At 44.7% G+C, this 24,286-nt stretch overlaps 1 protein-coding gene across 4 annotated transcripts; it reads left to right on the forward strand.

Moving 5' to 3' along the window:
- The first annotated feature begins 15 nt into the window (after positions 1-15).
- LOC111529226 lies at positions 16-22,629 on the forward strand. Of its 4 annotated transcripts, none has more exons than XR_002727396.2 (2): positions 16-147; positions 2,622-3,520. XR_002727396.2 is itself a non-coding variant. In XM_023196149.1 (2 exons), the coding sequence occupies exon 2, from the start codon at positions 12,953-12,955 to the stop codon at positions 13,646-13,648; it is 696 nt and encodes a 231-aa protein (XP_023051917.1). In that variant the 5' UTR covers positions 10,872-10,881; positions 12,947-12,952; the 3' UTR covers positions 13,649-13,721. The 4 variants fall into 4 exon arrangements, 1 of the variants encoding a protein (XP_023051917.1); XR_002727401.1 differs by lacking the exon at positions 2,622-3,520 and adding an exon at positions 21,880-22,629 and having other exon boundaries at positions 20-147; XR_002727388.2 differs by lacking the exons at positions 16-147; positions 2,622-3,520 and adding exons at positions 8,987-10,881; positions 21,880-22,629.
- Positions 22,630-24,286: the final 1,657 nt, after the last annotated feature.

Consider the following 24,286-nt stretch of genomic DNA (forward strand, 5'->3'; position numbering starts at 1 on the left):
AAATGACTGCTCAAGCCTGCTTAGCAATCCAGGTCTGTTCCTTCTCTAGGAAGCAACCAAGTGCCAGGGCCAGAACTGTGAGTCAGGCCAGGAAAGCAGAAGGTCGGTTTATTTTTGACTGTGTGTCGCCCTCGGTGTGGCCTCAGGGTGAGTAGGCATTTTTGACTTATTGCTTTTAGGATGCTAAAGTGCATGCTACCCCATTTGCCTTGTGCTTGTCTGACAGGTGGCTTTGACATTCAGGCCTCAGCAAAGCCCATGCAGGGGTCCATTAACATCTTAGGGTGTGGAGGAAAGCGTGGGGCGGGGCGCGGGGGGGCCTGACTGCCACAGGTTCCCTCCGCCCCTTCCATTTGCAATGGGGCACTGGAAGGAGTGTGTACGTGCAGGCCCCCCCAAGAAACACAAGAACCCGCCTTAGTTTCTGTGCCCACCCCCATGGCCATTGGTCTTACATATACCATACCTGGATATCATTCATTCTCCTCAAAAGAAGGAGAATCCACTCAAAATGAAGATCACGATGTGAGCTCCCATCACGGAGACGCCCAGGCAGAAACCGGAAGACGATGCAGTCAGGCATGGGGGCGGGGTTGGAGGAGGAGCTCTGGGACCTCCTCCACCTTGAGATTCTGCGATTCTGCTTTTGTTCTGTGTTCCCGGTTCTGCGATTCTGCTTTTGGATCTCTCATTGTTTCTTCCTGTAAAGCCCCAGGCAAAAAGTGCTATTCGACTGCATGTTGTCATACCAAGACTTCCATCACACAGTGTTTTGCTAGCATCGGGCTGTGTGGATAAAGGGTTCTTTGAGAAAATCTATTTCACCAGTCTTGAGTCCTCTGGCTTCAGAATTCAGCGCCCACCTCCCTCCACCCCCACCTTGCGTCAGAGATGAATGAATAGTCGCAGAAGGGCTCACATTCTCCCACTTATAGTTCTTTCTGCCTGGCCCCTACACACAGCCTCCTTGGCCAGCAGTTTCGTGGGTTTCTCCACTCAGGGAGACATCTATTGAGCACCTTCTGTTGGCAGCACTGATTGCTGAGCCCTGGACTCCAGCACAGACCTGAAAACCCTGTTCCAACTGGATTCAACCCCTGACTAGCTTTGAGACTTTGGACAAGTTACTTACTCTATCTAGTATTCACCTTCCTCTTTCGAGAAAAAAAAAAAAAAAAGGGTTTAACTGTAACTAGTGGCCAGCCGCTGTGGCTCACGCCTGTAATCTCAACACTTTGGGAGGCCAAAGTGGGCAGATCACTTGAGATCAGGAGTTCAAGACCAGCCTGGCCAACATGGCACAACCCCATCTCTACTAAAAATACAAAAATTAATGGGGCGTGGTGGCGGGCACCTGCAATCCCAGCTACTCGGGGAGGCTGAGGCAGGAGAATCGCTTGAACCTGGGAGGCAGAGGTTACAGTGAACCAAGATTGTGCCACTGCACTCCAGCCTGGGCAACAGAGCAAGACTCTGTCTCAAAAAGAAAAAAATAAAACCACTATAACTAGTGAATAGTGTTGTTGGGAGGATTAAAGGAGATAGTTTGTATGAATCTCACACTGTTAGTAGCAGGCAAAAGGCTTTTCTAAACTTCTAAGAATGAGCAGAAGGAAGGGGAAATTGATGATTCATACAAGGAAAGGAAGGCTAATGACTTTGCCTTCATTTCTAGAACTTTCTACAGCAGCGGTTCCCATGGTGATTTGCGATTCTCTAGGGTTTTGCTACTTATTCTGAGGACTATAGGAGAATTCCCCCAAAACTGAGCTCTTTTGTGATTCTAGTTCCTAGCACAGTGCTTCACACAAAGTAATCAAGAAATGTTTGCAAATAGAAGCCAAGTACACCTGGATTTCCTTTCATATAAACATGATATTTTCAAAAGATTAGAGTTGCAGGGATTCACTCTTCCAAATTCCTTGGAAGAGAATACACAGGAATGTGAGATTCACATGTGTGACTTGGATGACACAAGACTCCCATGATGTGTGTCTAAGGTCCAAGACCCCACAAATGGCTGAGCAGGGCCCAGGCCCACTAGAGCCAACTCTCAGTCCAGGGTTTGAGGACCATGACTCTGTCAAGAGGGAGAGGGTAGCCACAAACCCCCAAATGAAACAAACTGCTAGATATCCCTCCAGAAAAATCTGGGACTGCTGTCCTCATCAAGTTAGCAGGCAAGCCCATATGCCCTGTGCTGCCACTTGAGTGTGTGGACACTCATCCCCGCCCCCACTCCACCAAGAAACCTCCCTGGTGGAACTTCACGTCACCTTCGTTCCTCCCAGCCTGGCCAATGCCTTGAATAAAGCAGCACGTGCCTTTGGCTGGGGCCACTGCAGAAGCTGCTATGATGCCTATTTTTTCCACCCTCTTTAAAAATAACTCAACAGATTTTGAACTTCCTGCTTGGCAGAAAAAAAATAGAACTCATACTCAGCAATCACATCGTGCTTTAGTTCCCATCACTGATGAGGCAGGCAGATAACGAGTGCCCTGTGAAAGGACACATCTCCAAGTTTAGCCCTGAATCTGAAAAGACAATCTGTCTGTGTGAATAGGCAATTAGAAGAGATGCCCTGATGTCATTGATGCGTTCTTTGGATGTTGCTTTTCAGAGTTAACCTTCAGATGAGTTCTGAATTTTAATGTTGTGGAAAACCTCTGGGATGAAGAGCTACAAAGAGGCTGATTGGTACAATGGAGGGGCTCTGTGCTGGGCACCACATCTCACCCCTGACCCTGAATCTGTCATCTGCTACCTGGGTGACCTCGTTCAGGCCTCTTCTCCATCTGGACATGCTTCCTCAACTCCTTCTGATTTGATGTCCTGTGAGCCTAGACTGGAACCTGTCACACTCTCCTTACCACACTCCTATATTAGAGCCTTGTCAGAACATCATTTTGTGTAATAGAACATTCTAGATTGCAACCAGGAGGATTTAGCAAAAGGGACCTTTTTCATCATTTCACAATGATGCCTTCAGCAAAACAGGCTCCCAGCAGGAAACCAGATAAAGCGTTAGAATGAGGCTTCAGCTATCTTATCATGAAGATGGCATCTCTCTAGATCATTGCTACATGACTACCATCTCCTTTTTGGTTTTGGGTTTTTTTTTTTTTTTTTTTCACTTTTTATTTTGAAACACTTACAGATTCGCAGGAAGTTGCAAAGATAATACAGAGTAACCAAATGGTGACATCTTAGATAAATCTAGTACAATATCCAAACCAGGAAGTTGACATCGCTACAATGTGTGTGTATGGTTCTGTGACATCTTGTCACGTGTGGATTCATGTAACCACCACCAAGGTCACTCTTCCCTCACTACAAAGATCTCCCTCATGCTGCCCCTTTGGAATCACTCTGGCCCTTCCTCCACCAACTTCATCCCAAACCCCTGACAACCACTAATCTGTTTTCCATCTCTATAGTTTTGTTATTTCAAGAATGTTATGTCAATGAGACCATATAGTAAGTGGCCTTTGGAGATTGGTGTTTTTATTATTATTATTATTTTTGACACAGGGTCTCGTTCTGTCACACAGGCTGGAGTGCAGTGGTGCGATTTCAGCTCACTGCAACCTCCACCTTCCAGGCTCAAGAATCCTCCTGACTCTGTCTCCCAAGTAACTGGAACCACAGACATGAGCCACCATGCCCAGCTAATTTTTATTTATTTATTTATTTATTTATTTATTTATTTATTTATTTATTTATGTAGAGATGGGGATTTTACCATGTTGCCCAGGCTGGTGTCGAATTTCTGGGCTCAAGCAATCCTCCCACCTCAGTATCCTGAGTAGCAGGACCACAGGCATGCACACCACCACCAGATCACTTTTTCAAAAATTTTCTAGTAGAGACAGGGTCTCGCCACGTTGCCAGGACTGCTCTCAAACTCCTGAGCTCAAGTAATCTGTCTGCCTGAGCCTCTTAAAGTTCTGGGATTACAGGTGTTAGCACCTCAAACGGTGAGGCTGGCTTTTTGCACTCAGCAGAATGCCTCAGAGACCCATCCAAGGAGGCTGCACATATGGAATGTTTGTTCCTTTTCATTGCTGAGTAGCATTCCCCAGCATCCCATCACCTTTTAACCAGAGAGAGACAAGGGCTTTCTCTGGCACCCAGGCTGGAGTACAGTGGCGTGGTCACGGCTCACTGCAGCCTCAGCCTCCCCAGGCTCAAGCAATCCTCCAACCTCAGCCTCCAGAGTAGCCACGGGTGGGAGTCTCCACGCCTGGCTAATTTTTTCATTTTTTGTAGAGATGAGGTTATACTATGTTGTCTAGGCTGCTCCCAAACTAGGTCTTTCTGTAACTGACGACTTCTAGACATCTCACTGCTGGTGTAGGGCAGTGGTTCCCAAATTTGTTAAAATGACTCTGTGGGGCTGGGGTGGGGCTTGAAATTCATTGTTTCTAACAAGCATCCCAGCACTGCTGCTGCTGCTGCTGCTGCTGGTCCAGGGACCTCACTTTGAGGAGCAAAGGTGTGGAGTCTGGAAGTCAGAGATTCATCTCAAGCCCTTTCTGAGAACACATGGACACAGCGAAGGGAATATCACACACCAGGGCCTGTTGGGGGTGGGGGCAAGGGGACGGAAAGCATTAGGATAAATACCTAATACATTCGGGGCTTAAAACCTAGATGACAGGTTGATGGGTGCAGCAAACCACCATGGCACATGTATACCTATGTAACAAACCTGCACATTCTGCACATGTACCCTAGAACTTAAAAGTATAATTATAAAAATAAATAAATGTAATTCTGTCTTCCTAGGTGGAGGGCTCTAACAGTCTGAATTAAGCTAAGGAATTACTCATAACCTCACTCTGCCTTACTTTTCCCTGGTCAGTTGTTGATCTAAATCAAGTTTATTTATTTCACGGGTATTTACTGATGCCCTAATATAAGAGACCCACCTCTGAGCAATGGCATTAAGCAAAGGTCACCAAAGGTGACCTCACCCCTTTTCTTTGTCCTGTTTCCTTCAGGGTTGTGGCAGAAGGAAAAGAAAAGATTCTTGTTTATTTCCAGACTATGTTTTGAGGCTTCTCTCTGCACTCACAGAGCCCCCCTGGGGTGGTGGGGACACCCAGGAGAATCAACAAGGGAAGAATCAAAGACGCTGCCCCTCCCTGTTCACTTCACAACACTTTGATAGTGGAGAGAGACGCTGGAGTATCTGGTTCAACATGGCTGCTTGGTGACCCTGATACTTCTCAGTTGTATGCTATAGGGAATGAGTGGGTGGGGAAGAAGAAAAACTGGTAGGATCTGATCCATAATTACTCATTATTTTATTTACTTGTGAAAGGAACGACTGCATTTTCGGCACTTCAAGGGACTCGCTGTCATACATTAAATATTTTGTTTGGGGAAGGGAAAAGCTCAGATAGTGTTTTCTGTTGAATAAGTAATGAGAAAGTAAATGAAGTCTGTTTTTTCGAGAAATTCCTTGAGCCAAGGAATGATTCCTTGCCCCTAAAATGTGAGAGTTTCAGTTGACCAATGAGTTTAATGTAAGTTAGCTGTGTAATTTGGCGGCTTAGAAGAGTTCATTTAGCTCTGGGCTACATTAATAGAAGCAAGATTGCTAGAATGATGGAGGTGATGGTGCTCCACTATGCACTGGAGGGCTCTCTGCTGGGATTATGCACTCAGATCATGTCCTGCATGAGTCAAGGTTTCTAGCAGCAAGCAACTCTGGTTCATTTAACAAGAAAGAGGGTTTATTCAAAACTATTAGAAGATTTACACAGTTGTTGGGAAGGCTGGAGAAACCATTAAAGGCAGAACCTTTTGGAATAACTTATAAACCATGTCACTGAACTGGCCTGATGAAGTCATTGCTACCACTGCTTCCACCAAATGATATGGAAGCAGAAATCACTAACGGTATTTCTGTAGTTCCCAGAAACCTGGCTTCAGTCACTGCTCTTTCCACAAGCACCAATGTCGTTCCTACATCAGGAACTCGGCCTACCCCAAAAAGCTCAGTGCTTCTGCCTCCACTTGCACTACATAATGGAAGCTCCCATCTCCTCATTTTGGCCCTTTAGTATCAAAATTTCACTGGGTACATCCACATCTGACAGGCAGAACCTAGGTCACACGCCTGCACCTTAGCTGCCAGGGAGGCTGGCAGTTTCAGTTCTCGCCGCTAGGTTAGGGAGATAGGAAATGTACTGTGTGATTTCTACAAATATAGAAAGATGATGTGTAGCCATGAACATGACAAATGTCCCCTGTGCTTGATGAAAGTCACAGAGAAATTGCAGCCTCATCAGAAGGAAGTAACCAAAGGTGAAAGAACAGCCAAAGAGGCTAAACGCGGTGGCTCATGCCTGTAATCCCAGCACTTTGGGAGACCGAGGTGGGTGGATCACTTGAGGCCAGGAGTTCGAGACCAGCCTGGCCAACATGATGAAACCCCATCTCTACTAACACAAAAATACAAAATACTAATACGAAAATTAGCCAGGTGTGGTGGCAGGCACCTGGAATCCCAGGTACTTGGAGGCTGAGGCATGAGAATCATTTGAACCCAGGAGGTGGAGGTTGCAGTGAGCCAAGATCATGCTGCTGCACTCCAGCCTGAGTAACAGAGCGAGACTCAAAAAGAAAAAAAAAAAAAAAAAAAGAACAGCCAAAGGAACTGGGATGTTTGGCCTATAGGAGAAAAGACTTGGGTGACCATCTTAATTTTAGTTGTCTTCAAACAGCAGAAGAGGCCTCACAGATAAGAGGAATCAGGCTGAGTGTGGTGGCTCCTGCCCGTAATACCAACAGTTTGGGAGGCTGAGGCAGGAAGTTTGCTTGTTTCTAGGAGTTCAAAACTGGCCTGGACAACATAGTATGACCCCATCTCTACAAAAAATTTTAAAAACATTAGCCAGGTGCAGCGGTTCATCCTGTAGTTCCAGCTACTCTGGAGGCTGAGGTGGGAGGATCACTCGAGCCTGGGAGGTAGAGGCTGCAGTCAGCAGCAGTCATGCCACTGCACCCCAGCCTGGGCAATAGAGCGACACCCCCATTGAAAAGAAAAGAAAAGAAAAGAAAGAAAAAGGAACTACCTTGTTCAGTATGATAACAAGGATAAGAGCTGTATCAGTGACAGACCCTTCAAGGATTTAGATTTCACCTAAGTATAAATAAGAACTTTTAACAGTCAGAGCAATGCCTTCCAAAGATGGAATGAAGAGGTAGTAGTGAGTTCTCCATGACAGGAGCCATTCCAGAAAATGCTAGCCAACCCTTCGATAGAGATTCAAGCAATAAAGGGAGGATAGAATTTACAGGTTCCTTACAACTCAGGGGTGTTGTCATTATTAGTTCTCTCCTTCTGATACACATCATCTATTTGGCCTCAGAAAATGGATATCAATCTTGATATAGCTTACGTAGAATTTGTAATGACCTCCCAGTCTTCATTTTTTGGCCACTGCTACATTTTATTACAGCACGCCACCCTATTTATCTTCATCAGGTTGTAAGGCAACAGATCAATTCATTATTCTTACTTATCTAATACAGAAGCAAGAAAAATTGTCCACAAAACCTTACCAGCTGGGAAAAGAAAAAGTAGCTAGAAGCAATTTGGTCACTGAAAAGTAGGACTTCTTTTTATAAAGAAAAAAATGCATTTCAGTAAAATGATCAAGTTAGGGAAAGGCCATTTTTGAGAGTAGGATGAAATCCAGGTATGTGAATTTGCACACGTCTACCATGTCTGATATGCATTTTTTTAAACCAGACTCAACAAAGAAAACCTATGAGTCATGCATCAGTTTGGCACAAGTGGCTGGTGAGTGAGGTCTCCTGTCAGCTTCAGTCTTCCCTCCTGCAGAATGGGAATGTCGTTGCATTAACACGACAGGTGACAGAGAGGCACTCGTGCAGCAATGGTGGAAGGGAGAACTCTGTCAAAATGAATGGAGAAGCAAGAGGCAAGAGAGGGATTTTCTGTGCCCTGGACATGGCCACCTCCAATTTTATCACGGATTGGTTAATTCCACCTCCCCAGCAGCCTCAAGTCCCCAAAGGCCAGCAGTGGCTCTGTAAGCCATCAGCCTGAGGCAGCCTACTGGCTGCACTCTTACTCTACTGTGGAATATGAGCATTCATCCACCAGGCTCCAGTTTGATTCACGGCACTCTCTTGACAGCCTTATTCCCCAGAGTCCCCTAGGACCCCAGCATTTTGTTCATCTCCTGCTCTGAGCTCTTTGGGAGGGAATGTGACTATGTGACTGTCAGCCAGTTGTCACATTTCATCCCAGAGGCTATGGAAACGATGCCTGAACACCGTGCCTCTGTGTGCTGCGTTGGAAACGCCTCTATGTGGCTAAAACATCATGGGCGATTTTCATTACACGGGAGGCCGCTGGTTTCCATTCTTTTATATTTTGTGCTCCTCTTTATATGCCTTTATCTTACTTCTCATAATAAATCCTATATGGTAAGAATTTTGATTCCCGTTTTTACAGATAGGGAAACTGAGGTGCAGGCAACAAGGCTAAAAAGTGGCCGAGAGGGAATGCGGACCTAGGCTGACCTGACCTCTAAGCCCAACTCTTTGCGGTGCCTCTTCAGTTACAATGCCTCTTCTAAAGAGAGAGGGGAGTGAATAAGATGCGCCTCTCCTCTCCACTGCTTTGAAAAATATGATCAAGCTGGGCACAGTACTCACATCTGTAATCCCAGCACTTTGGGAAGCCAAGTCAGGCGGATTGCTCAAGCCCAGAGCTTGAGACCAACCTGGGCAACAAAGTGACACCCCGCCTCTACCAAAAAATAAAAAAAAAAAATTGGCCGGGCATGGTGGCAGGTACCTATAGGCCCAGCTACTCAGGAGGCTTAAGCCCAGGAGGTAGAGGTTGCAGTGAGCCACGATCACTCCAGGGTGAGTGACAGAATGAGACCCTGTCTCAAAAGACAATAATAATAAAAAATATGATCAGCTGAGTGTGGGGGCATGTGCCTGTAGTCCAACACACTGGGAGGCTGAAGTAGGAGACTCACTTCAGCCCAGGAGTTCGAGGCCAGCCTGGGCAACATAGTGAGACCCTGACTTTAAGAAAAAAGAAAAAAAGGAGATGGAGGAAGAAAGAGTTTTCTGGGCTAAGACAAATGTTAGTCATGTGTATCTGTGATGAACTGTAATGACTGGTCTACTTGTTCTGGATGTCATTTTTTTGGTGATTATTGTTTGGGGGAGAAAGAGATAGTGGGTGGCATGAGGATTCAATGTAGATAGATCAATGTTTAATGGGACTGAGGACACAGAGGGGACACAGAGGCGTGGAAGACGGGGTCCCTCGAGCTGCTCCTTGACACACAGACACAGCCTGGGGGACTTAGTTGCTGCCAAGCCAACTCTTTTGGTGTGAAGTGAGGGGGCAGGAGTGGGGATGGACGGCCACTGAGGACCCACCACCCCAGGACGGCCAGGCACCTCTGGCAGGTGGGTCCATGGTTACTGATTGTCATGGTCAAGCTCAGCTGGGCACTGGGTTCAACAGGAGATGTGACTGGCCCATTTTGCTTCTTTTATCTGAGTCTGCACCTTTCCTAACTCAGATTTTTAAAATACTTTTTTCTTCATACTTACTTTGTTTTTCTCTGTACTAATACACTAACTCGGATTTTTGGCTTTCATTGGGCCAAGGTCCCACCAATCTGGGTGCTCAGCCTCGTTTGGTAAAGCAAGAAAAGTATCTGAGAAATGTTCCCTAAAGGCTGATTTCACCCCAAACAGTCACTCAGTGAGGCACCTCACTTACCAGGGACACACCCCCAAAAGGCCATCTGCTGGCCTCTGGGTCTCACTCTGTTCCCGCAGGGTGTGGTGGAGCAGGTGTGGTTGGATGACCACCAAGCTGGATTTCAGTCTCTTTCCAGGCCCGGGGAACAATCTGAATTCCAGAGACTTGGCTTTTAGCCTCCTGTTAGAGTCAAGAAAGACTTCTAAGTCTTCAACGGCTTCTGAGGCTTTTTATATCAGCAAAGTCCTGCACAGCCTGCAAATGAAGGCTGCCTTGACGCTCTTCATTCTAAGGACAGAGAAGGCAAATTCTGTGGCTACTTTCTGCAGAGCAGCAACTGGGCTCCTTCTTTTTACTTCCGTGGGGAGGACAAGACATTCATTTGCTTTCTGTTGCTGAGAATGCCATCAAAACAAATTTTACTTTTAGCGCAACCTTTCAAAAGCATCTTAAGAATAAAGCACCAAAAAATCCCCAAGCTAATGTAGGCATTCTAGTGTTTTCGTGATTGGCGTTTTTTTTCTAATTGTGCCAGTTTCAGCTGAAACATGGTTCCATTGTTTCCATTTCCCACTGTACATACAGCACTGGATTCTTGGGGAGCAAAAGTACGAGGGCAGATTGGGAAACCCCAGTTCATCAGAAGTTTGTTGTTGTGGTGGTGGTTGTTTTAATAAAGAGAGGAAATTGGTAAATAGCTCTGATGTCGAGGCAGCAGGAGGTTAGGACATTGAGCAACTTGCAACTGGGGTTGTGGACTCAGGGCTGAGCGGCAGGGTGGGCTCCTCCCAGTGCAAGCCTTCAGGAATGCCAGCCTTGAGTTGGATGGTTCTGGCTCATTGTGTGGAGTTGTTTCACTCCTAAGTCGTCACACAGTTGCTTTAAAGAAGGGTGATGGCTCCTTAGGTAGATTTGGGTAGGATGCAGCTTGAAGTGGGACATCAAATTCTTTCATTGTCCGATGGGGAGGTTACCGTGCAGCAGCTACTCCTTGTACTTGGAATGAGGGAAACAGCATCAACTAGACTTGAACACGGGCTCAGGAACCAGGAGCGCCAGCCGCAGATCTCGCTCACTCTCACTGTTGTTTGCAACTTTGGGCAAGGTAAGTAACTTCTCTGCTGGGTCACTGCTTCTCCAACCCTGTAAGCATTTGTGGCTTTTCCCCCAATAAGTATTCGACTTCCTCGCTTTCCAAAGTGGAGCCGGACAGTCACTTCTGCATCACTGCGAGTTTGTTGGGAATGCAGAATCTCAGCCTCGATTCCAGACCTACTACCGTGGAATTTGCATTTTTTTTTTTTTTTTTTTTTGAGACGGAGTCTTGCTGTGTGTCTCCTGGGCTGGAGTGCAGCGGCCGGATCTCAGCTCACTGCAAGCTCCGCCTCCCGGGTTCACGCCATTCTCCTGCCTCAGCCTCCGGAGTAGCTGGGACTACAGGCGCCCGCCACCTCGCCCGGCTAGTTTTTGTTTTGTATTTTTAGTAGAGACGGGGTTTCACCGTGTTAGCCAGGATGGTCTCGATCTCCTGACCTCATGATCCGCCCGTCTCGGCCTCCCAAAGTGCTGGGATTACAGGCTTGAGCCGCCGCGCCCGGCCTGGAATCTGCATTTTAACTAGAGGCCCAGTGCTGAGCACACTGAAGTCTGAGGAGGACTGCTCTGTTCTCCCAGGTCACTGCGAGGGTATCAGGTTCTTCTGCTCCTCTCTCTCAGAGGATACTTGAAACAATACCTAAAAAAAAAAAAAAAAGACCATCTAGGACAGGCATGGTGCCTCATGCTTGTAATCCTAGCACTTTGAGAGACCAAGGCGGGCGGATTGCTTGAACCCAGGAGTTTGGGACAAGCCTGGATAACATAGAAAGACCCCATCTCTACAAAAGAATAAAAAATCAGCTGGGTGTGGTGGTGCACACCTGTAGTCCCAGCTACCTGGGAAGCTGAAGTGGGAGAAGTGGGGGGATTGCTTAGGCCTGGGAGGTTGAGGCTGCAGTGAGCCATGATCGTACCACTGCACTCCAGCCTGGATGACGCAGCGAGACTCTCAAAAAAAAAAAAAAAAAAAAAAAGATCATCTATATATATATGGTCAGGACTCAGGTAAGATCCTTAAGATGTTTTTGTATTTATCTGTAATAAGTCATTTTAAGAACTCCATGTTCTCTGAGGCATTTTCTGAAAGTCATTTGTGCACCCATCTATTGCCAATGATTTCCCCTCTGACTAGAGGTGTGAGATGTTTTTCAAGCCCACTATGAATGTCTGTTAAATTACCTTACCCATTAGATGTTTTTTTCGCCTGCTGTCTCTCACCAGGGGAACGCTGTGAAAAAGCTTTAGAGCACTGTGCGAGCAATCACCCTTTCCAGCCACCTGCTTCTGCTGACAACTTTATGAATAGCTTCTTTACCAATCATTAGACAAAAACCATTCCATTCTGGAGAATGATGACACAGAAGGTTAAGGGCTTTTTCTAAAAGCACATACACATGTGTGAGGTTTGCCAAAACCAGCTTGTGCCCAAAGTAGGACAGATGGGCCACTAAGGGGAAAGAGCAGAGAAAGGGATTAAAGAGAAGGAAGTTTTTGTAAGGCTTATGCTATAGACTGTCTGTGTCCCCCCAAAATTCATAATCATCAATGTGATGGTATTAGGAGATGGGGTGTTTGGGAGATGCTTAGGTCAAGAGAGTGGAGTCCACATGAATGAGATTGGTGCCCCTATAAAAGAGACCCCAGAGAGCTCCCTCACCCCTTCTGCCATGGAAGGACACAGTGAGAAGACGGCAGTCTACGAACCAGGAAGCAGGCTTTCCCCAGACACTTCATCTGCTGGTGCCTTGATGTTGGACTTCCCAGCTCCAGAACCGTGACAAATAAATTGTTTAAGCCACTCAGTCTATGGCATTTTTGTGAGAGCAGCCCAGATGGATGAAGACAGCTTAAAGGGGGCCTTCTGAATGGTGCATCTAGGGGGCAAAAGTCACAATTTGAAATGTCTTCCTTAGAAATGTCCTCTGAGAATATAAAAGTAATAATAAGAAATCGATTTTTACAGAATGCCCCAAACTCCTAAGATTTCAGCCTTTAGGTTATGTCCCTGTCATCCTATTAATGAAACATGACTTTTTCAGTAGTACAAAAGAAGTGTTTCTTTTCATCCGAAGGAGACCATGGTCCTGTCTACAACATGGCATGAAGAAGGACTGATCAATTATCCAGATAATAAAAGGCCAACCTCTCCCCCACCCCTGACACCACTACCACTATATACAACATCATCACAGCTTTTCGCTAAAGTATCAGACCAGGGGAGACTAGTCACATTACTTGGAAAAAGTTTAGCAAACCACCTGCCTCATGAGTCTTTCTATTTCTTCTGGGGCAGTGGCTCTCTACTGGGGAAGATTTGGCAATGTCTAGAGATGTGTTCGGTTGTCACAGCTGGCAATGTGGTGCTACTATGGGCAGAGGCCAGGGATGCTGCTGAACATCCTACACTGTGCAGGACAGTCCCCTACAACCCAGAATTCTCCAGCCCCAATGTCAGTAGTGCTGAGGTTAAGAAGCTCTGTTCTGCCTTTCCGGCGGTGACGACCTACCCACACGAGAACATGCCTCTCGCAAAGGATCTCCTTCATCCCTCCCCAGAAGAGGAGAAGAGGAAACACAAGAAGAAACGCCTGGTGCAGAGCCCCAATTCCTACTTCATGGATGTGAAATGCCCAGGATGCTATAAAATCACCACGGTCTTTAGCCATGCACAAACGGTAGTTTTGTGTGTTGGCTGCTCCACTGTCCTCTGCCAGCCTACAGGAGGAAAAGCAAGGCTTACAGAAGGATGTTCCTTTAGGAGGAAGCAGCACTAAAGGCACTCTGAATCAACATGAGTGGGAAACCATCTCAATAAACACATTTTGGATAAAAAAAAAAAAAAAAAAAGAAGAAGCTCTGTTCTGGGAGATGGGGTTGAGCCTCCATTCGCTGCAAAGCACAGGAATATTCACAGTAATATTGAAGGAATAGGGGCCAGCACTTCCTCTATGGTTTCTCCAACCACAGGAAAAGCAACATCAACAGCCTCTGGGATGAGCTAGATTGTGTTGCATTCCAGAGCCAAGTCCAGTCCCATTCAGTTGTGTCATCCCGGGGCGCTTTATGACATCAGAGCTCAGGTATTGACACTTCGGCCCTTCAGAGGGATTTCTAGGGTTTTTAGCTTCTTCTAATCCTAGTACTTCGACCTAGATTAGGGCTTCTGGGAGGTCAAGAGAAACCCAGGTCACATCCATTTTGGAGGCTCCTATTATTATTATTACTATTTTCTCTCAGTTCTGGAGGCAGGCTGGAAGTCTGAGAGCAGAGTGCCAGCATGATTGGTTTGGTTGCTGGTGAGGGTTCTCTTCCTGGCTTGTAGACAGCCCCTTCTCATTGTGTCCTCCATATGGTGGAAATACAGTACAAGTGTCTTTTCCTTTTTTTTTTTTTTTTTTTTTTTTTTTGGCAGCCTTTTAAAAACTTAAGTTCAGGGCTACAAGTGCGGGTTGGTTACATAAACTTGTGGTCATGAATATTTGTTGTACAGATTATTTCGTCACCCAGGTATTCAGCCTAGTACCTATTAGTTATTTTTTCTGATCCTCTCCCTCCTCCTACCTTCCACCCTCCCATAGGCCTCAGTGTGTGTTGCTCTCCTCTATATGTCCATGTGTTCTCATCACTTAGCTCCTACTTGTAAGTGAGAATATGCGATATTTGTTTTTCTGTTCCTGCATTATCTTGAGAAGGATAATGGCCTCCAACTCCATCCATGTTCCCGAAAAAGACATGATCTCATTGTTTGTTATGACTGTATAGTATTCCATGGTGTATATGCACCACATTTTTTTCATCTAGTCTATTTTTTTTTTTTATACTTTAAGTTCTAGGGTATATGTGCACAACATGCAAGTTTGTTACATATGTATACATGTGCCACATTGGTGTGCTGCACCCATTAACTCGTCATTTACATTAGGTATATCTCCTAATGCTATCCCTCCCCCCTTCCCCTATCCCATGACAGGCCCTGGTGTGTGATGTTCCCCACCCTGTGTCCAAGTGTTCTCATTGTTCAATTCCCACCTATGAGTGAGAACATGTGGTGTTTGGTTTTTTGTCCTTGAGATAGTTTGCTGAGAATGATGGTTTCTAGCTTCATCCATGTCCCTACAAAGGGCATGAACTAATCCTTTTATATGGCTGCATAGTATTCCATGGTATATATGTGCCACATTTTCTTAATCCAGTCTATCACTGATGGACATTTGGGTTGGTTCCAAGTCTTTGCTATTGTGAATAGTACCGCAATAAACATATGTGTGCATGTGTTTTTATAGCAGCATGATTTCTAATCCTTTGGGTATATACCCAGTAATGAGATGGCTGGGTCAAATGGTATTTCCAGTTCTAGATCCTTGAGGAATCGCCACATTGTCTTCCACAATGGTCGAACTAGTTTTCAGTCCCACCAACAGTGTAAAAGTGTTCCTATTTCTTCACATCCTCTCCAGCACCTGTTGTTTCCCGACTTTTTAATGATTGCCATTCTAACTGGTGTGAGATGGTATCTCATTGTGGTTTTGATTTGCATTTCTCTGATGGCCAGTGATGATGAGCACTTTTTTCGTGTGTCTGTTGGCTGCATAAATGTCTTCTTTTGAGAAGTGTCTGTTCATATCCTTCACCCACTTTTTGATGGGGTTTTTTTTTCATGTAAATTTGAGTTCTTTGTAGATTCTGAATATTAGCCCTTTGTCAGATGAGTAGATTGCAAAAATTTTCTCCCATTCTGTAGGTTGCTTGTTCACTCTGATGGTAGTTTCTTTTGCTATGAAGAAGCTCTTTAGTTTAATTAGATCCCATTTCTCAATTTTGGCTTGTGTTGCCATTGTTTTTGGTGTTTTAGACATGAAGTCCTTGCCTATGCCTATGTCCTGAATGGTATTGCCTAGGTTTTCTTCTAGGGTTTTTATGGTTTTAGGTCTAACATTTAAGTCTTTAATCCATATTGAATTAATTTTTGTATAAGGTGTAAGGAAGGGACCCAGTTTCAGCTTTCTATGTATGGCTAGCCAGTTTTCCCAGCACCATTTATTAAATAGGGAATCTTTTCCCCATTTCTTGTTTTTGTCAGGTTTGTCAAAGATCAGATGTTTGTAAATGTGTGGTATTATTTCTGAGGGCTCTGTTCTGTTCCATTCGTCTATATCTCTGTTTTGGTACCAGTACCATGCTGTTTTGATTACTGTAACCTTGTAGTATAGTTTGAAGTCAGGTAGCATGATGCCTCCAGCTTTGTTCTTTTGGCTTAGGATTGTCTTGGCAATGTGGGCTCTTTTTTGGATCCATATGAACTTTAAAGTAGTTTTTTCCAATTCTGTGAAGAAAGTCATTGGTAGCTTGATGGGGACGGCATTGAATCTATAAATTACCTTGGGCAGTAGTTTTTTCCAATTCTGTGAAGAAAGTCATTGGTAGCTTGATGGGGACGGCATTGAATCTATAAATTACCTTGGGCAGCATGGCCATTTTCATGATATTGATTCTTCCTATCCATGAGCATGGAATGTTCTTCCATTTGTTTGTGTCCTCTTTTATTTCATTGAGCAGTGGTTTGTAGTTCTCCTTGAAGAGGTACTTTACATCCTTTGTAAGCTGGGTTCTTAGGTATTTTATTCTCTTTGAAGCAATTGTGAATGGGAGTTCACTCATGATTTGGCTCTCTGTTTGTCTGTTATTGGTTTATAAGAATGCTTGTGATTTTTGCACAATGATTTTGTATCCTGAGACTTTGCTGAAGTTGCTTATCAGCTTAAGGAGATTTTGGGCTGAGATGATGGGGTTATCTATACAATCATGTCATTTGCAAACAGGGACAATTTGACTTCCTCTTTTCCTAATTGAATACCCTTTATTTCTTTCTCCTGCCTGATTGCCCTGGCTGGAACTTCCAACACTATGTTGAATAGGAGTGGTGAGAGAGGGCATCCCTGTCTTGTGCCAGTTTTCAAAGGGAATGCTTCCAGTTTTTGCCCATCCAGTATGATATTGGCAGTGGGTTTGTGATAAATAGCTCTTATTATTTTGAGATACATCCCATCAATACTTAATTTATTGAGAGTTTTTAGCATGAATGGCTGTTGAATTTTGTCAAAGGCCTTTTCTGCATCTATTGAGATAATCATGTGGTTTTTGTCTTTGATTCTGTTTATATGCTGGATTACATTTATTGATTTGTGTATGTTGAACCAGCCTTGCATCCCAGGGATGAAGCCTACTTGATCATGGTGGATAAGCTTTATCATGTGCTGCTGGATTCAGTTTGCCAGTATTTTATTGAGGATTTTTGCATCGATGTTCATCAGGGATATTGGTCTAAAATTCTCTTTTTCTGTTATGTCTCTGCCAGGCTTTGGTATGAGGATGATGCTGGCCTCATAAAATGAGTTAGGGAGGATTCCCTCTTTTTCTACTGATTGGAATAGTTTCAGAAGGAATGGTACCAGCTCTTCCTTGTACCTCTGGTAGAATTCGGCTGTGAATCCGTCTGGTCCTGGACTTTTTTGGTTGGTAGGCTATTAATTATTGCCTCAATTTCAGAGCCTGTTATTGGTCTATTCAGGAATTCAACTTCTTCCTGGTTTAGTTTGGGGAGGATGTATGTGTCCAGGAATTTATCCGTTTCTTCTAGATTTTCTAGTTTATTTGTGTAGAGGTGTTTATAGTATTCTCTGATGGTAGTTCATATTTCTGTGGGTTCAGTGGTGATATCCCCTTTATCATTTTTTATTGCATGTATTTGATTCTTCTCTCTTTTCTTCTTTATTAGTCTTGCTAGTGGTCTATTAATTTTGTTGATCTTTTCAAAAAACCAGCTCCTGGATTCATTGATTTTTTTGAAGGGTTCTTTGTGTCTCTATCTCCTTCAGTTATGCTCTGATCTTAGTTATTTCTTGCCTTCTGCTAGCTTTTGAATATGTTGCTCTTGCTTCTCTAGTTCTTTTAATTGTGATGTTAGGGTGTCAATTTTAGATCTTTCCTGCTTTCTCTTGTGGGCATTTAGTGCTATAAATTTCCCTCTACACACTGCTTTAAATGCGTCCCAGAGATTCTGGTATGTTGTGTCTTTGTTCTCATTGGTTTCAAAGAACATCTTTATTTCTGCCTTCATTTTGTTATGTACCCAGTAGTCATTCAGGAGCAGGTTGTTCAGTTTCCATGTAGTTGAGCAGTTTTGAGTGAGTTTCTTAATCCTGAGTTCTAGTTTGATTGCACTGTGGTCTGAGAGACAGTTTGTTATAATTTCTGCTCTTTTACATTTGCTGAGGTGTGCTTTACTTCCAACTATGTTGTCATTTTTGGAAAAAGTGCGATATGGTGCTGAGAAGAATGTATATTCTGTTGATTTGGGGTGGAGCATTCTGTAGATGTCTATTAGGTCCACTTGGTGCAGAGCTAAGTTCAATTCATGGATATCCTTTTTAACTTTCTGTCTCATTGATCTGTCTAATGTTGACAGTGGGGTGTTAAAGTCTCTCATTATTGTGTGGGAGTGTAAGTCTCTTTTTAGGTCTCTAAGGACTTGCTTTATGAATCTGGGTGCTCCTGTATTGGGTGCATATCTATTTAGGATAGTTAGCTCTTCTTGTTGAATTGATCCCATTACCATTATGTAATGGCCTTCTTTGTCTCTTTTGATCTTTGTTAGTTTAAAGTCTGTTTTATCAGAGACTAGGGTTGCAAACCCTGCCTTTTTTTGTTTTCCATTTGCTTGGTAGATCTTCCTCTATCCCTTTATTTTGAGCCTATGTGTGTCTCTGCATATGAGATGGGTCTCCTGAATACAGCACACTGATGGGTCTTGACTCTTTATCCAATTTGCCTGTCTGTGTCTTTTAATTGGAGCACTTAGCCCATTTACATTTAAGGTTAGTATTGTTATGTGTGAACTTGATCCTGTCATTATGATGTTAGCTGGTTATTTTGCACGTTAGTTGATGCAGTTTCTTCCTAGCATTGATGGTCTTTAAAATTTGGTATGTTTTTGCAGTGGCTGGTACTGGTTGTTCCTTTCCATGTTTAGTGCTTCCTTCAGGAGCTCTTGTAGGGCAGGCCTGGTGGTGACAAAATCTCTAAGCATTTGCTTGTCTGTAAAGGATTTTATTTCTCCTTCACTTATGAAGCTTAGTTTGGCTGGATATGAAATTCTGGGTTGAAAATTCTTTTCTTTAAGAATGTTGAATATTGGCCCCGACTCTCTTCTGGCTTGTAGAGTTTCTGCCTAGAGATCTACTGTTAGTCTGATGAGCTTCCCTTTGTAGGTAACCCGACCTTTCTCTCTGGCTGCCCTTAACATTTTTTCCTTCATTTCAACTTTGGTGAATCTGACAATTATGTGTCTTGGAGTTGCTCTTCTCGAGGAGTATCTTTGTGGTGTTCTCTGTATTTCCCGAATTTGAATGTTGACCTGCCTTGCTAGGTTGGGGAAGTTCTCCTGGATAATATCCTGCAGAGTGTTTTCCAACTTGGTTCCATTCTCCCCGTCACTTTCAGTTACACCAATCAGATGTAGATTTGGTCTTTTCACATAGTCCCATATTTCTTGGAGGCTTTATCCATTTCTTTTTACTTTTTTTTTCTGTAAACTTCTCTTCTTGCTTCATTTCATTCATTTGATCTTCAGTCACTGATACCCTTTCTTCCAGTTGATTGAATCGGCTAGTGAAGCTTGTGCATTCGTCACGTAGTTCTCATGCCATGGTTTTCAGCTCCATCAGGTCATTTAAGGACTTCTCTGCACTGGTTATTCTAGTTAGCCATTCGTCTAATCTTTTTTCAAGGTTTTTAGCTTCTTTGCAATGGGTTTGAACTTCCTCCTTTAGCTCGGAGAAGTTTGATTGTCTGAAGCCTCTTCTCTCAACTCATCAAAGTCATTCTCTGTCCAGCTTTGTTCTGTTGCTGGCAAGGAGCTGCGTTCCATTTGGAGGGGGAGAGGCACTCTGATTTTTAGAATTTTCAGCTCTTCTGCTCTGTTTTTCCCCATCTTTGTGGTTTTATCTACCTTTGGTCTTTGATGATGGTGACATACAGATGGGGTTTTGGTGTGGATGTCCTTTCTGTTTGTTAGTTTTCCTTCTAACAGTCAGGATCCTCAGCTGCAGGTCTGTTGGAGATTGCTTGAGGTCCACTCCAGACCCTGTTTGCCTGGGTATCAGCAGCGGAGGCTGCAGAACAGCAAATATTGTTGAACAGCAAAGGTTGCTGCCGGATGGTTCCTCTGGAAGCTTTGTCTCAGAGGGGTACCTGGCTGTGTGAGGTGTCAGTCTGCCCCTACTTGGGAGTGCCTCCCAGTTAGGCTACTCAGGGGCCAGGGACCCACTTGAGGAGGTAGTCTGTCTGTTCTCAGACCTCAAACTCCATGCTGGAAGAACCACTACCCTCTTCAAAGCTATCAGACAGAGACATTTAAGTCTGCAGGGGTTTCTTCTGCCTTTTGTTTGGCTATGCTCTACCCCCAGAGGTGGAGTCTACAGAGGTAGGCAGGCCTCCTTGAGCTGCTGTGGGCTCCATCCAGTTCGAGCTTCCCAGCAGCTTTGTTTACCTACTCAAGCCTCAGCAATGGTGGGCACCCCTCCCCCAGTCTCGCTGCCACCTTGCAGTTGGATCTCAGACTGCTGTGCTAGCAAATGAGCAAGGCTCCGTGGGCGTGGGAACCTCCAAGCCAGGCATGTGATATAATCTCCTGGTGTGTCGTTTGCTAAGACCGTTGAAAAAGCACAGTATTAGGGTGGGAGCAACCCGATTTTCCAGGTGCTGTCTGTCACTGCTTCCCTTGGCTAGGAAAGGGAATTCCCTGACCCCTTGTGCTTCCCAATGCCTCACCCTGCTTCGGCTCACACTCAGTGGGCTGCACCCACTGTCCTGTACCCACTGTCCTATAAGCCCCAGTGAGATGAACCCGGTACCTCAGTTGGAAATGCAGAAATCACCTATCTTCTGTGTTGCTCACGCTGGGAGCTGTAGACTGAAGCTGTTCCTATTCGGCCATCTTGGAACCGCCTCGGAGGCTCCAATTGTAAAAGCAAAAAGAGGTTGGGTGTGGTGGCCCACACCTGTAATCCTGGCACTCTGGGAGGCTGAGGCGGGAGGATTACTTGAGGTCAGGAGTTCGCGACCAGCCTGGCCAAAATGGTGAAACCGGAATCTACTCAAAAAAAAGTACAAAAGTACAAAAAGAGGCCAATATAAGATTATAAAAATTTTTGTTTATTTTAAATATTTGCACATAAATATAAATATTTGCATGTAAGAAATTACCCCATTACCCACCCCACCAATGGAATGCAATGTACTGGTACTATTCACAATATAATTGCAATATTTATACAAGTTATATATTAATTCACAGTGCCCTAGAGACAGGATTGCCTTACAGTAGGGTACAACCTGAAGGAAGCTTTCTTTTCCTCAGTCCTGTCAGTGTGTCTCTGTAACTATAAATATACTTACTTAGAAATATATTAAAGATCAAAATTTACAGCTCTTCCAGGCTTTATCATAAGGAGCAACAAAAGTTCAGAGGCAGAAAATAATAGTTAAAACATACAAGTACTTACATGTTTATATACATATATGTATAACTATGTATAGTTAAAACATAAAAACTGGATATGTTGGGTAGCATTCTAAGTGATGTGCGTGTGTACAGACTTTTATTTTTTATTTATGTATTTATTTTTTGAGATGGAGTCCCACTCTGTCACCCAGTCTGGAGTACAGTGGTGCAATCTCAGCTCACTGCAACCCCCACCTCCTGGGTCCAAGCGATTCTCCTGCTTCAGCCTCCCAAGTAGCTGGAATTACAGGTGCCTGTCATCCCGCCCAGCTAATTTTTATATTTTTAGTAGAGACAGGGTTTCACCATGTTGGCCAGGCTGGTCTCATACTCCCAACCTCAGGTGACCCACCCACCTCAGCCTCCCAGAGTGCTGGGATTACAGGTATGTGCCATGTGTAAACTTTAATGGCAACATTTTGTTGTCATCTTCCTATTTTACAGATGGGGAAACCGAAACGGAGAGTGACTGAGTGACTTGCCCAAGGTCACACACCTCAGGAGTAGGTATGTAAGTTGAATCAGAATTCAAACTGAGAAAGTTCTGCTCCAGAGGCCACCACCCTTAGCCATTTTCATATACATCCTCTCATAAGGAGAGAGGCAGACTCAAGAAGATGTGTAGAATCATAGAAAGGCTTCAGAAAGTCTATAAAGAGTGGTTCAGGCATTGGAGTCAAGCAGATCCAAGTTCAATTCCAGGCTTTAATCCTTATTAGCTGTGAGGCCTTGGGCTCCTTACTTTAACCTAAAGCCTAATTGTCCCCACCAGTCAAGCCAGGCTGTGTTGGAATCTGAGAACTAGCCCCGGGGGCACGAGGTAGATTGAGTCATCACAGCTGTGTCTGATCTCAGCCTCTGCCTTCCTAGATAATAAAAGTGAGGCTCAGAGAGAGAAAGTGGGCTGCCCAGGGCCACACAGCAAACTAGTGACAGTCCTCAGCACACCTGGCCCACTGTCCTGTGCATAGCATCAGCAGCTCTAAGCCAACTCATCTAGTCCACTCTGCCCCCTACAACTTCTTGCCCATTTCAGGGCTCCAGATAGGCTTCTGCCCACCTGCAGGGCCACACTGCCATACTCGGTAGTCTGTGCCAAAGTGGGTAAAGCAGGAACAACTGGAGAAGACACAGAACAAAACAAGTGGGAAAAAAATGTTCAAGGTCCAGGTATAGGCTAGGTGTGGCGGCTCATGCCTGTAATCCCAGCACTTTGGAAGGCAGAGGCAGGAGATTTTCTTGAGCTCAGGAGTTCAAGATCAGCCTGGGCAACATGTTAGAAATCCGTCTCTACAAAATATACAAAAATTAGTCAGGTATGGTAGTGCGCACCTGTAGTCCCAGCTACTCGGAAGGCTGAGGTGGGAGGAGCCCTTGAGCCCAGGAGGCAGGGGTTGCAGTGAGCACAGATCACACTACTGCACTCCAGCCTGGATGACAGAGCGAGACCCTGTCTTAAAAAAAAAAAAAAAGGGCTGGGCATGGTGGCTCAAGCCTGTAATCCCAGCACTTTGGGAAGCCGAGGCGGGCAGATCACCTGAAGTCAGGAGTTCAAGACCAGCCTGACCAACATGGAGAAATCCTGTCTCTACTAAAAATACAAAATTAGCTAGGCATGGTGGTGCATAGCTGTAATCCCAGCTACTCGGGAGGCTGAAGCTGGAGAATCGCTTGAACCCGGGAGGCAGACGTTGCAGTGAGCTGAGATCCCGCCATTGCACTCCAGCCTGGGCAACAACAGCTAAACTCCTCTCGAAAGAAAGACAGAAAAAAAAGTCCAGGCATAATCCTGGAGTGTCCACTAGGTGGAGCCACACTTCTGCATTCTTGGGTTCCCAAGAATTTAATTATTATTATTATTTTTTTCTATTGAAGAGCATGAATGTGGCTCATACGTGAGGGATTAAGTTTCACTCATCCATTCATTCATTCAATATTTACTCAGCACCCACTCTGTGCCAGGCGTGGGAATCCAACACTAAACACGGTACTTAGGAGCTGTAATTATCTTCCGGCAACAAATTCTTTGCTTCTGTGATGAATCTCACAGCCACGCAACAAGTACACCATCCCATCCTTAACAAGGTCTGAGAAGTCACCTTCCACTTATTCCTTGAGTATTTATTTGGCGTGTACTCTCTCCCAGTCCCTGGGCATGCTAAGATGGATAAGATCATCTAGTGGAGAAGACAAACATATGACCGGTGTCCACTCAGCCTGACCTACATGGCGACTGACACCTGCCAAAGCCTGGTTGGAGGGGCCCAGTAATCATGCTCAGATCCTCTTTTCTCCTCTGGCATCACAAAGGGGGAGATCAAAACGTTTGCCTAGCCCATCCTTCCTCTGCTTCTCATGAACAGTCTGGTCCATTTCCCTGTCCTCTCAGAAATCTCTGTGAGTGCCACATAAGTGGGGTATCATGCTGCTGATAAAGACATACCAAAAATTACCAAGACTGGGTAATTTATAAAGAAAAAGAGGTTTAATGGACTCACAGTTCCACGTGGCTGGGGAGGCCTCACAATCATGGTGGAAGGTGAAAGGCATGTTTTACAGGGCAGCAGGCAAGGGCAAAAATGAGAATGAAGACAAAGGGGTTTCCCCTTATAAAATCATCAGATCTCATGAGACTTATTCACTATGATGAGAAGAGTATGGGGGAAACCACCCCCATGATTCAATTATCTCCCACCGGCTCCCTCCCACAGCACATGGGAATCATGGGAGCTACAGTTCAAGGTGAGATTTGGGTGGGGACACAGCCACACCATATCAGTTGGGGTTTGAGATGGCAAGGATGTGATTGATTTCATTATCTCCAGGGCTTTGGTGGAGGCTTTCACTTTTC

The sequence above is a fragment of the Piliocolobus tephrosceles genome, chromosome 10 (genome assembly GCF_002776525.5).
Source record: "Piliocolobus tephrosceles isolate RC106 chromosome 10, ASM277652v3, whole genome shotgun sequence".
NCBI lineage: Eukaryota > Metazoa > Chordata > Mammalia > Primates > Cercopithecidae > Piliocolobus > Piliocolobus tephrosceles.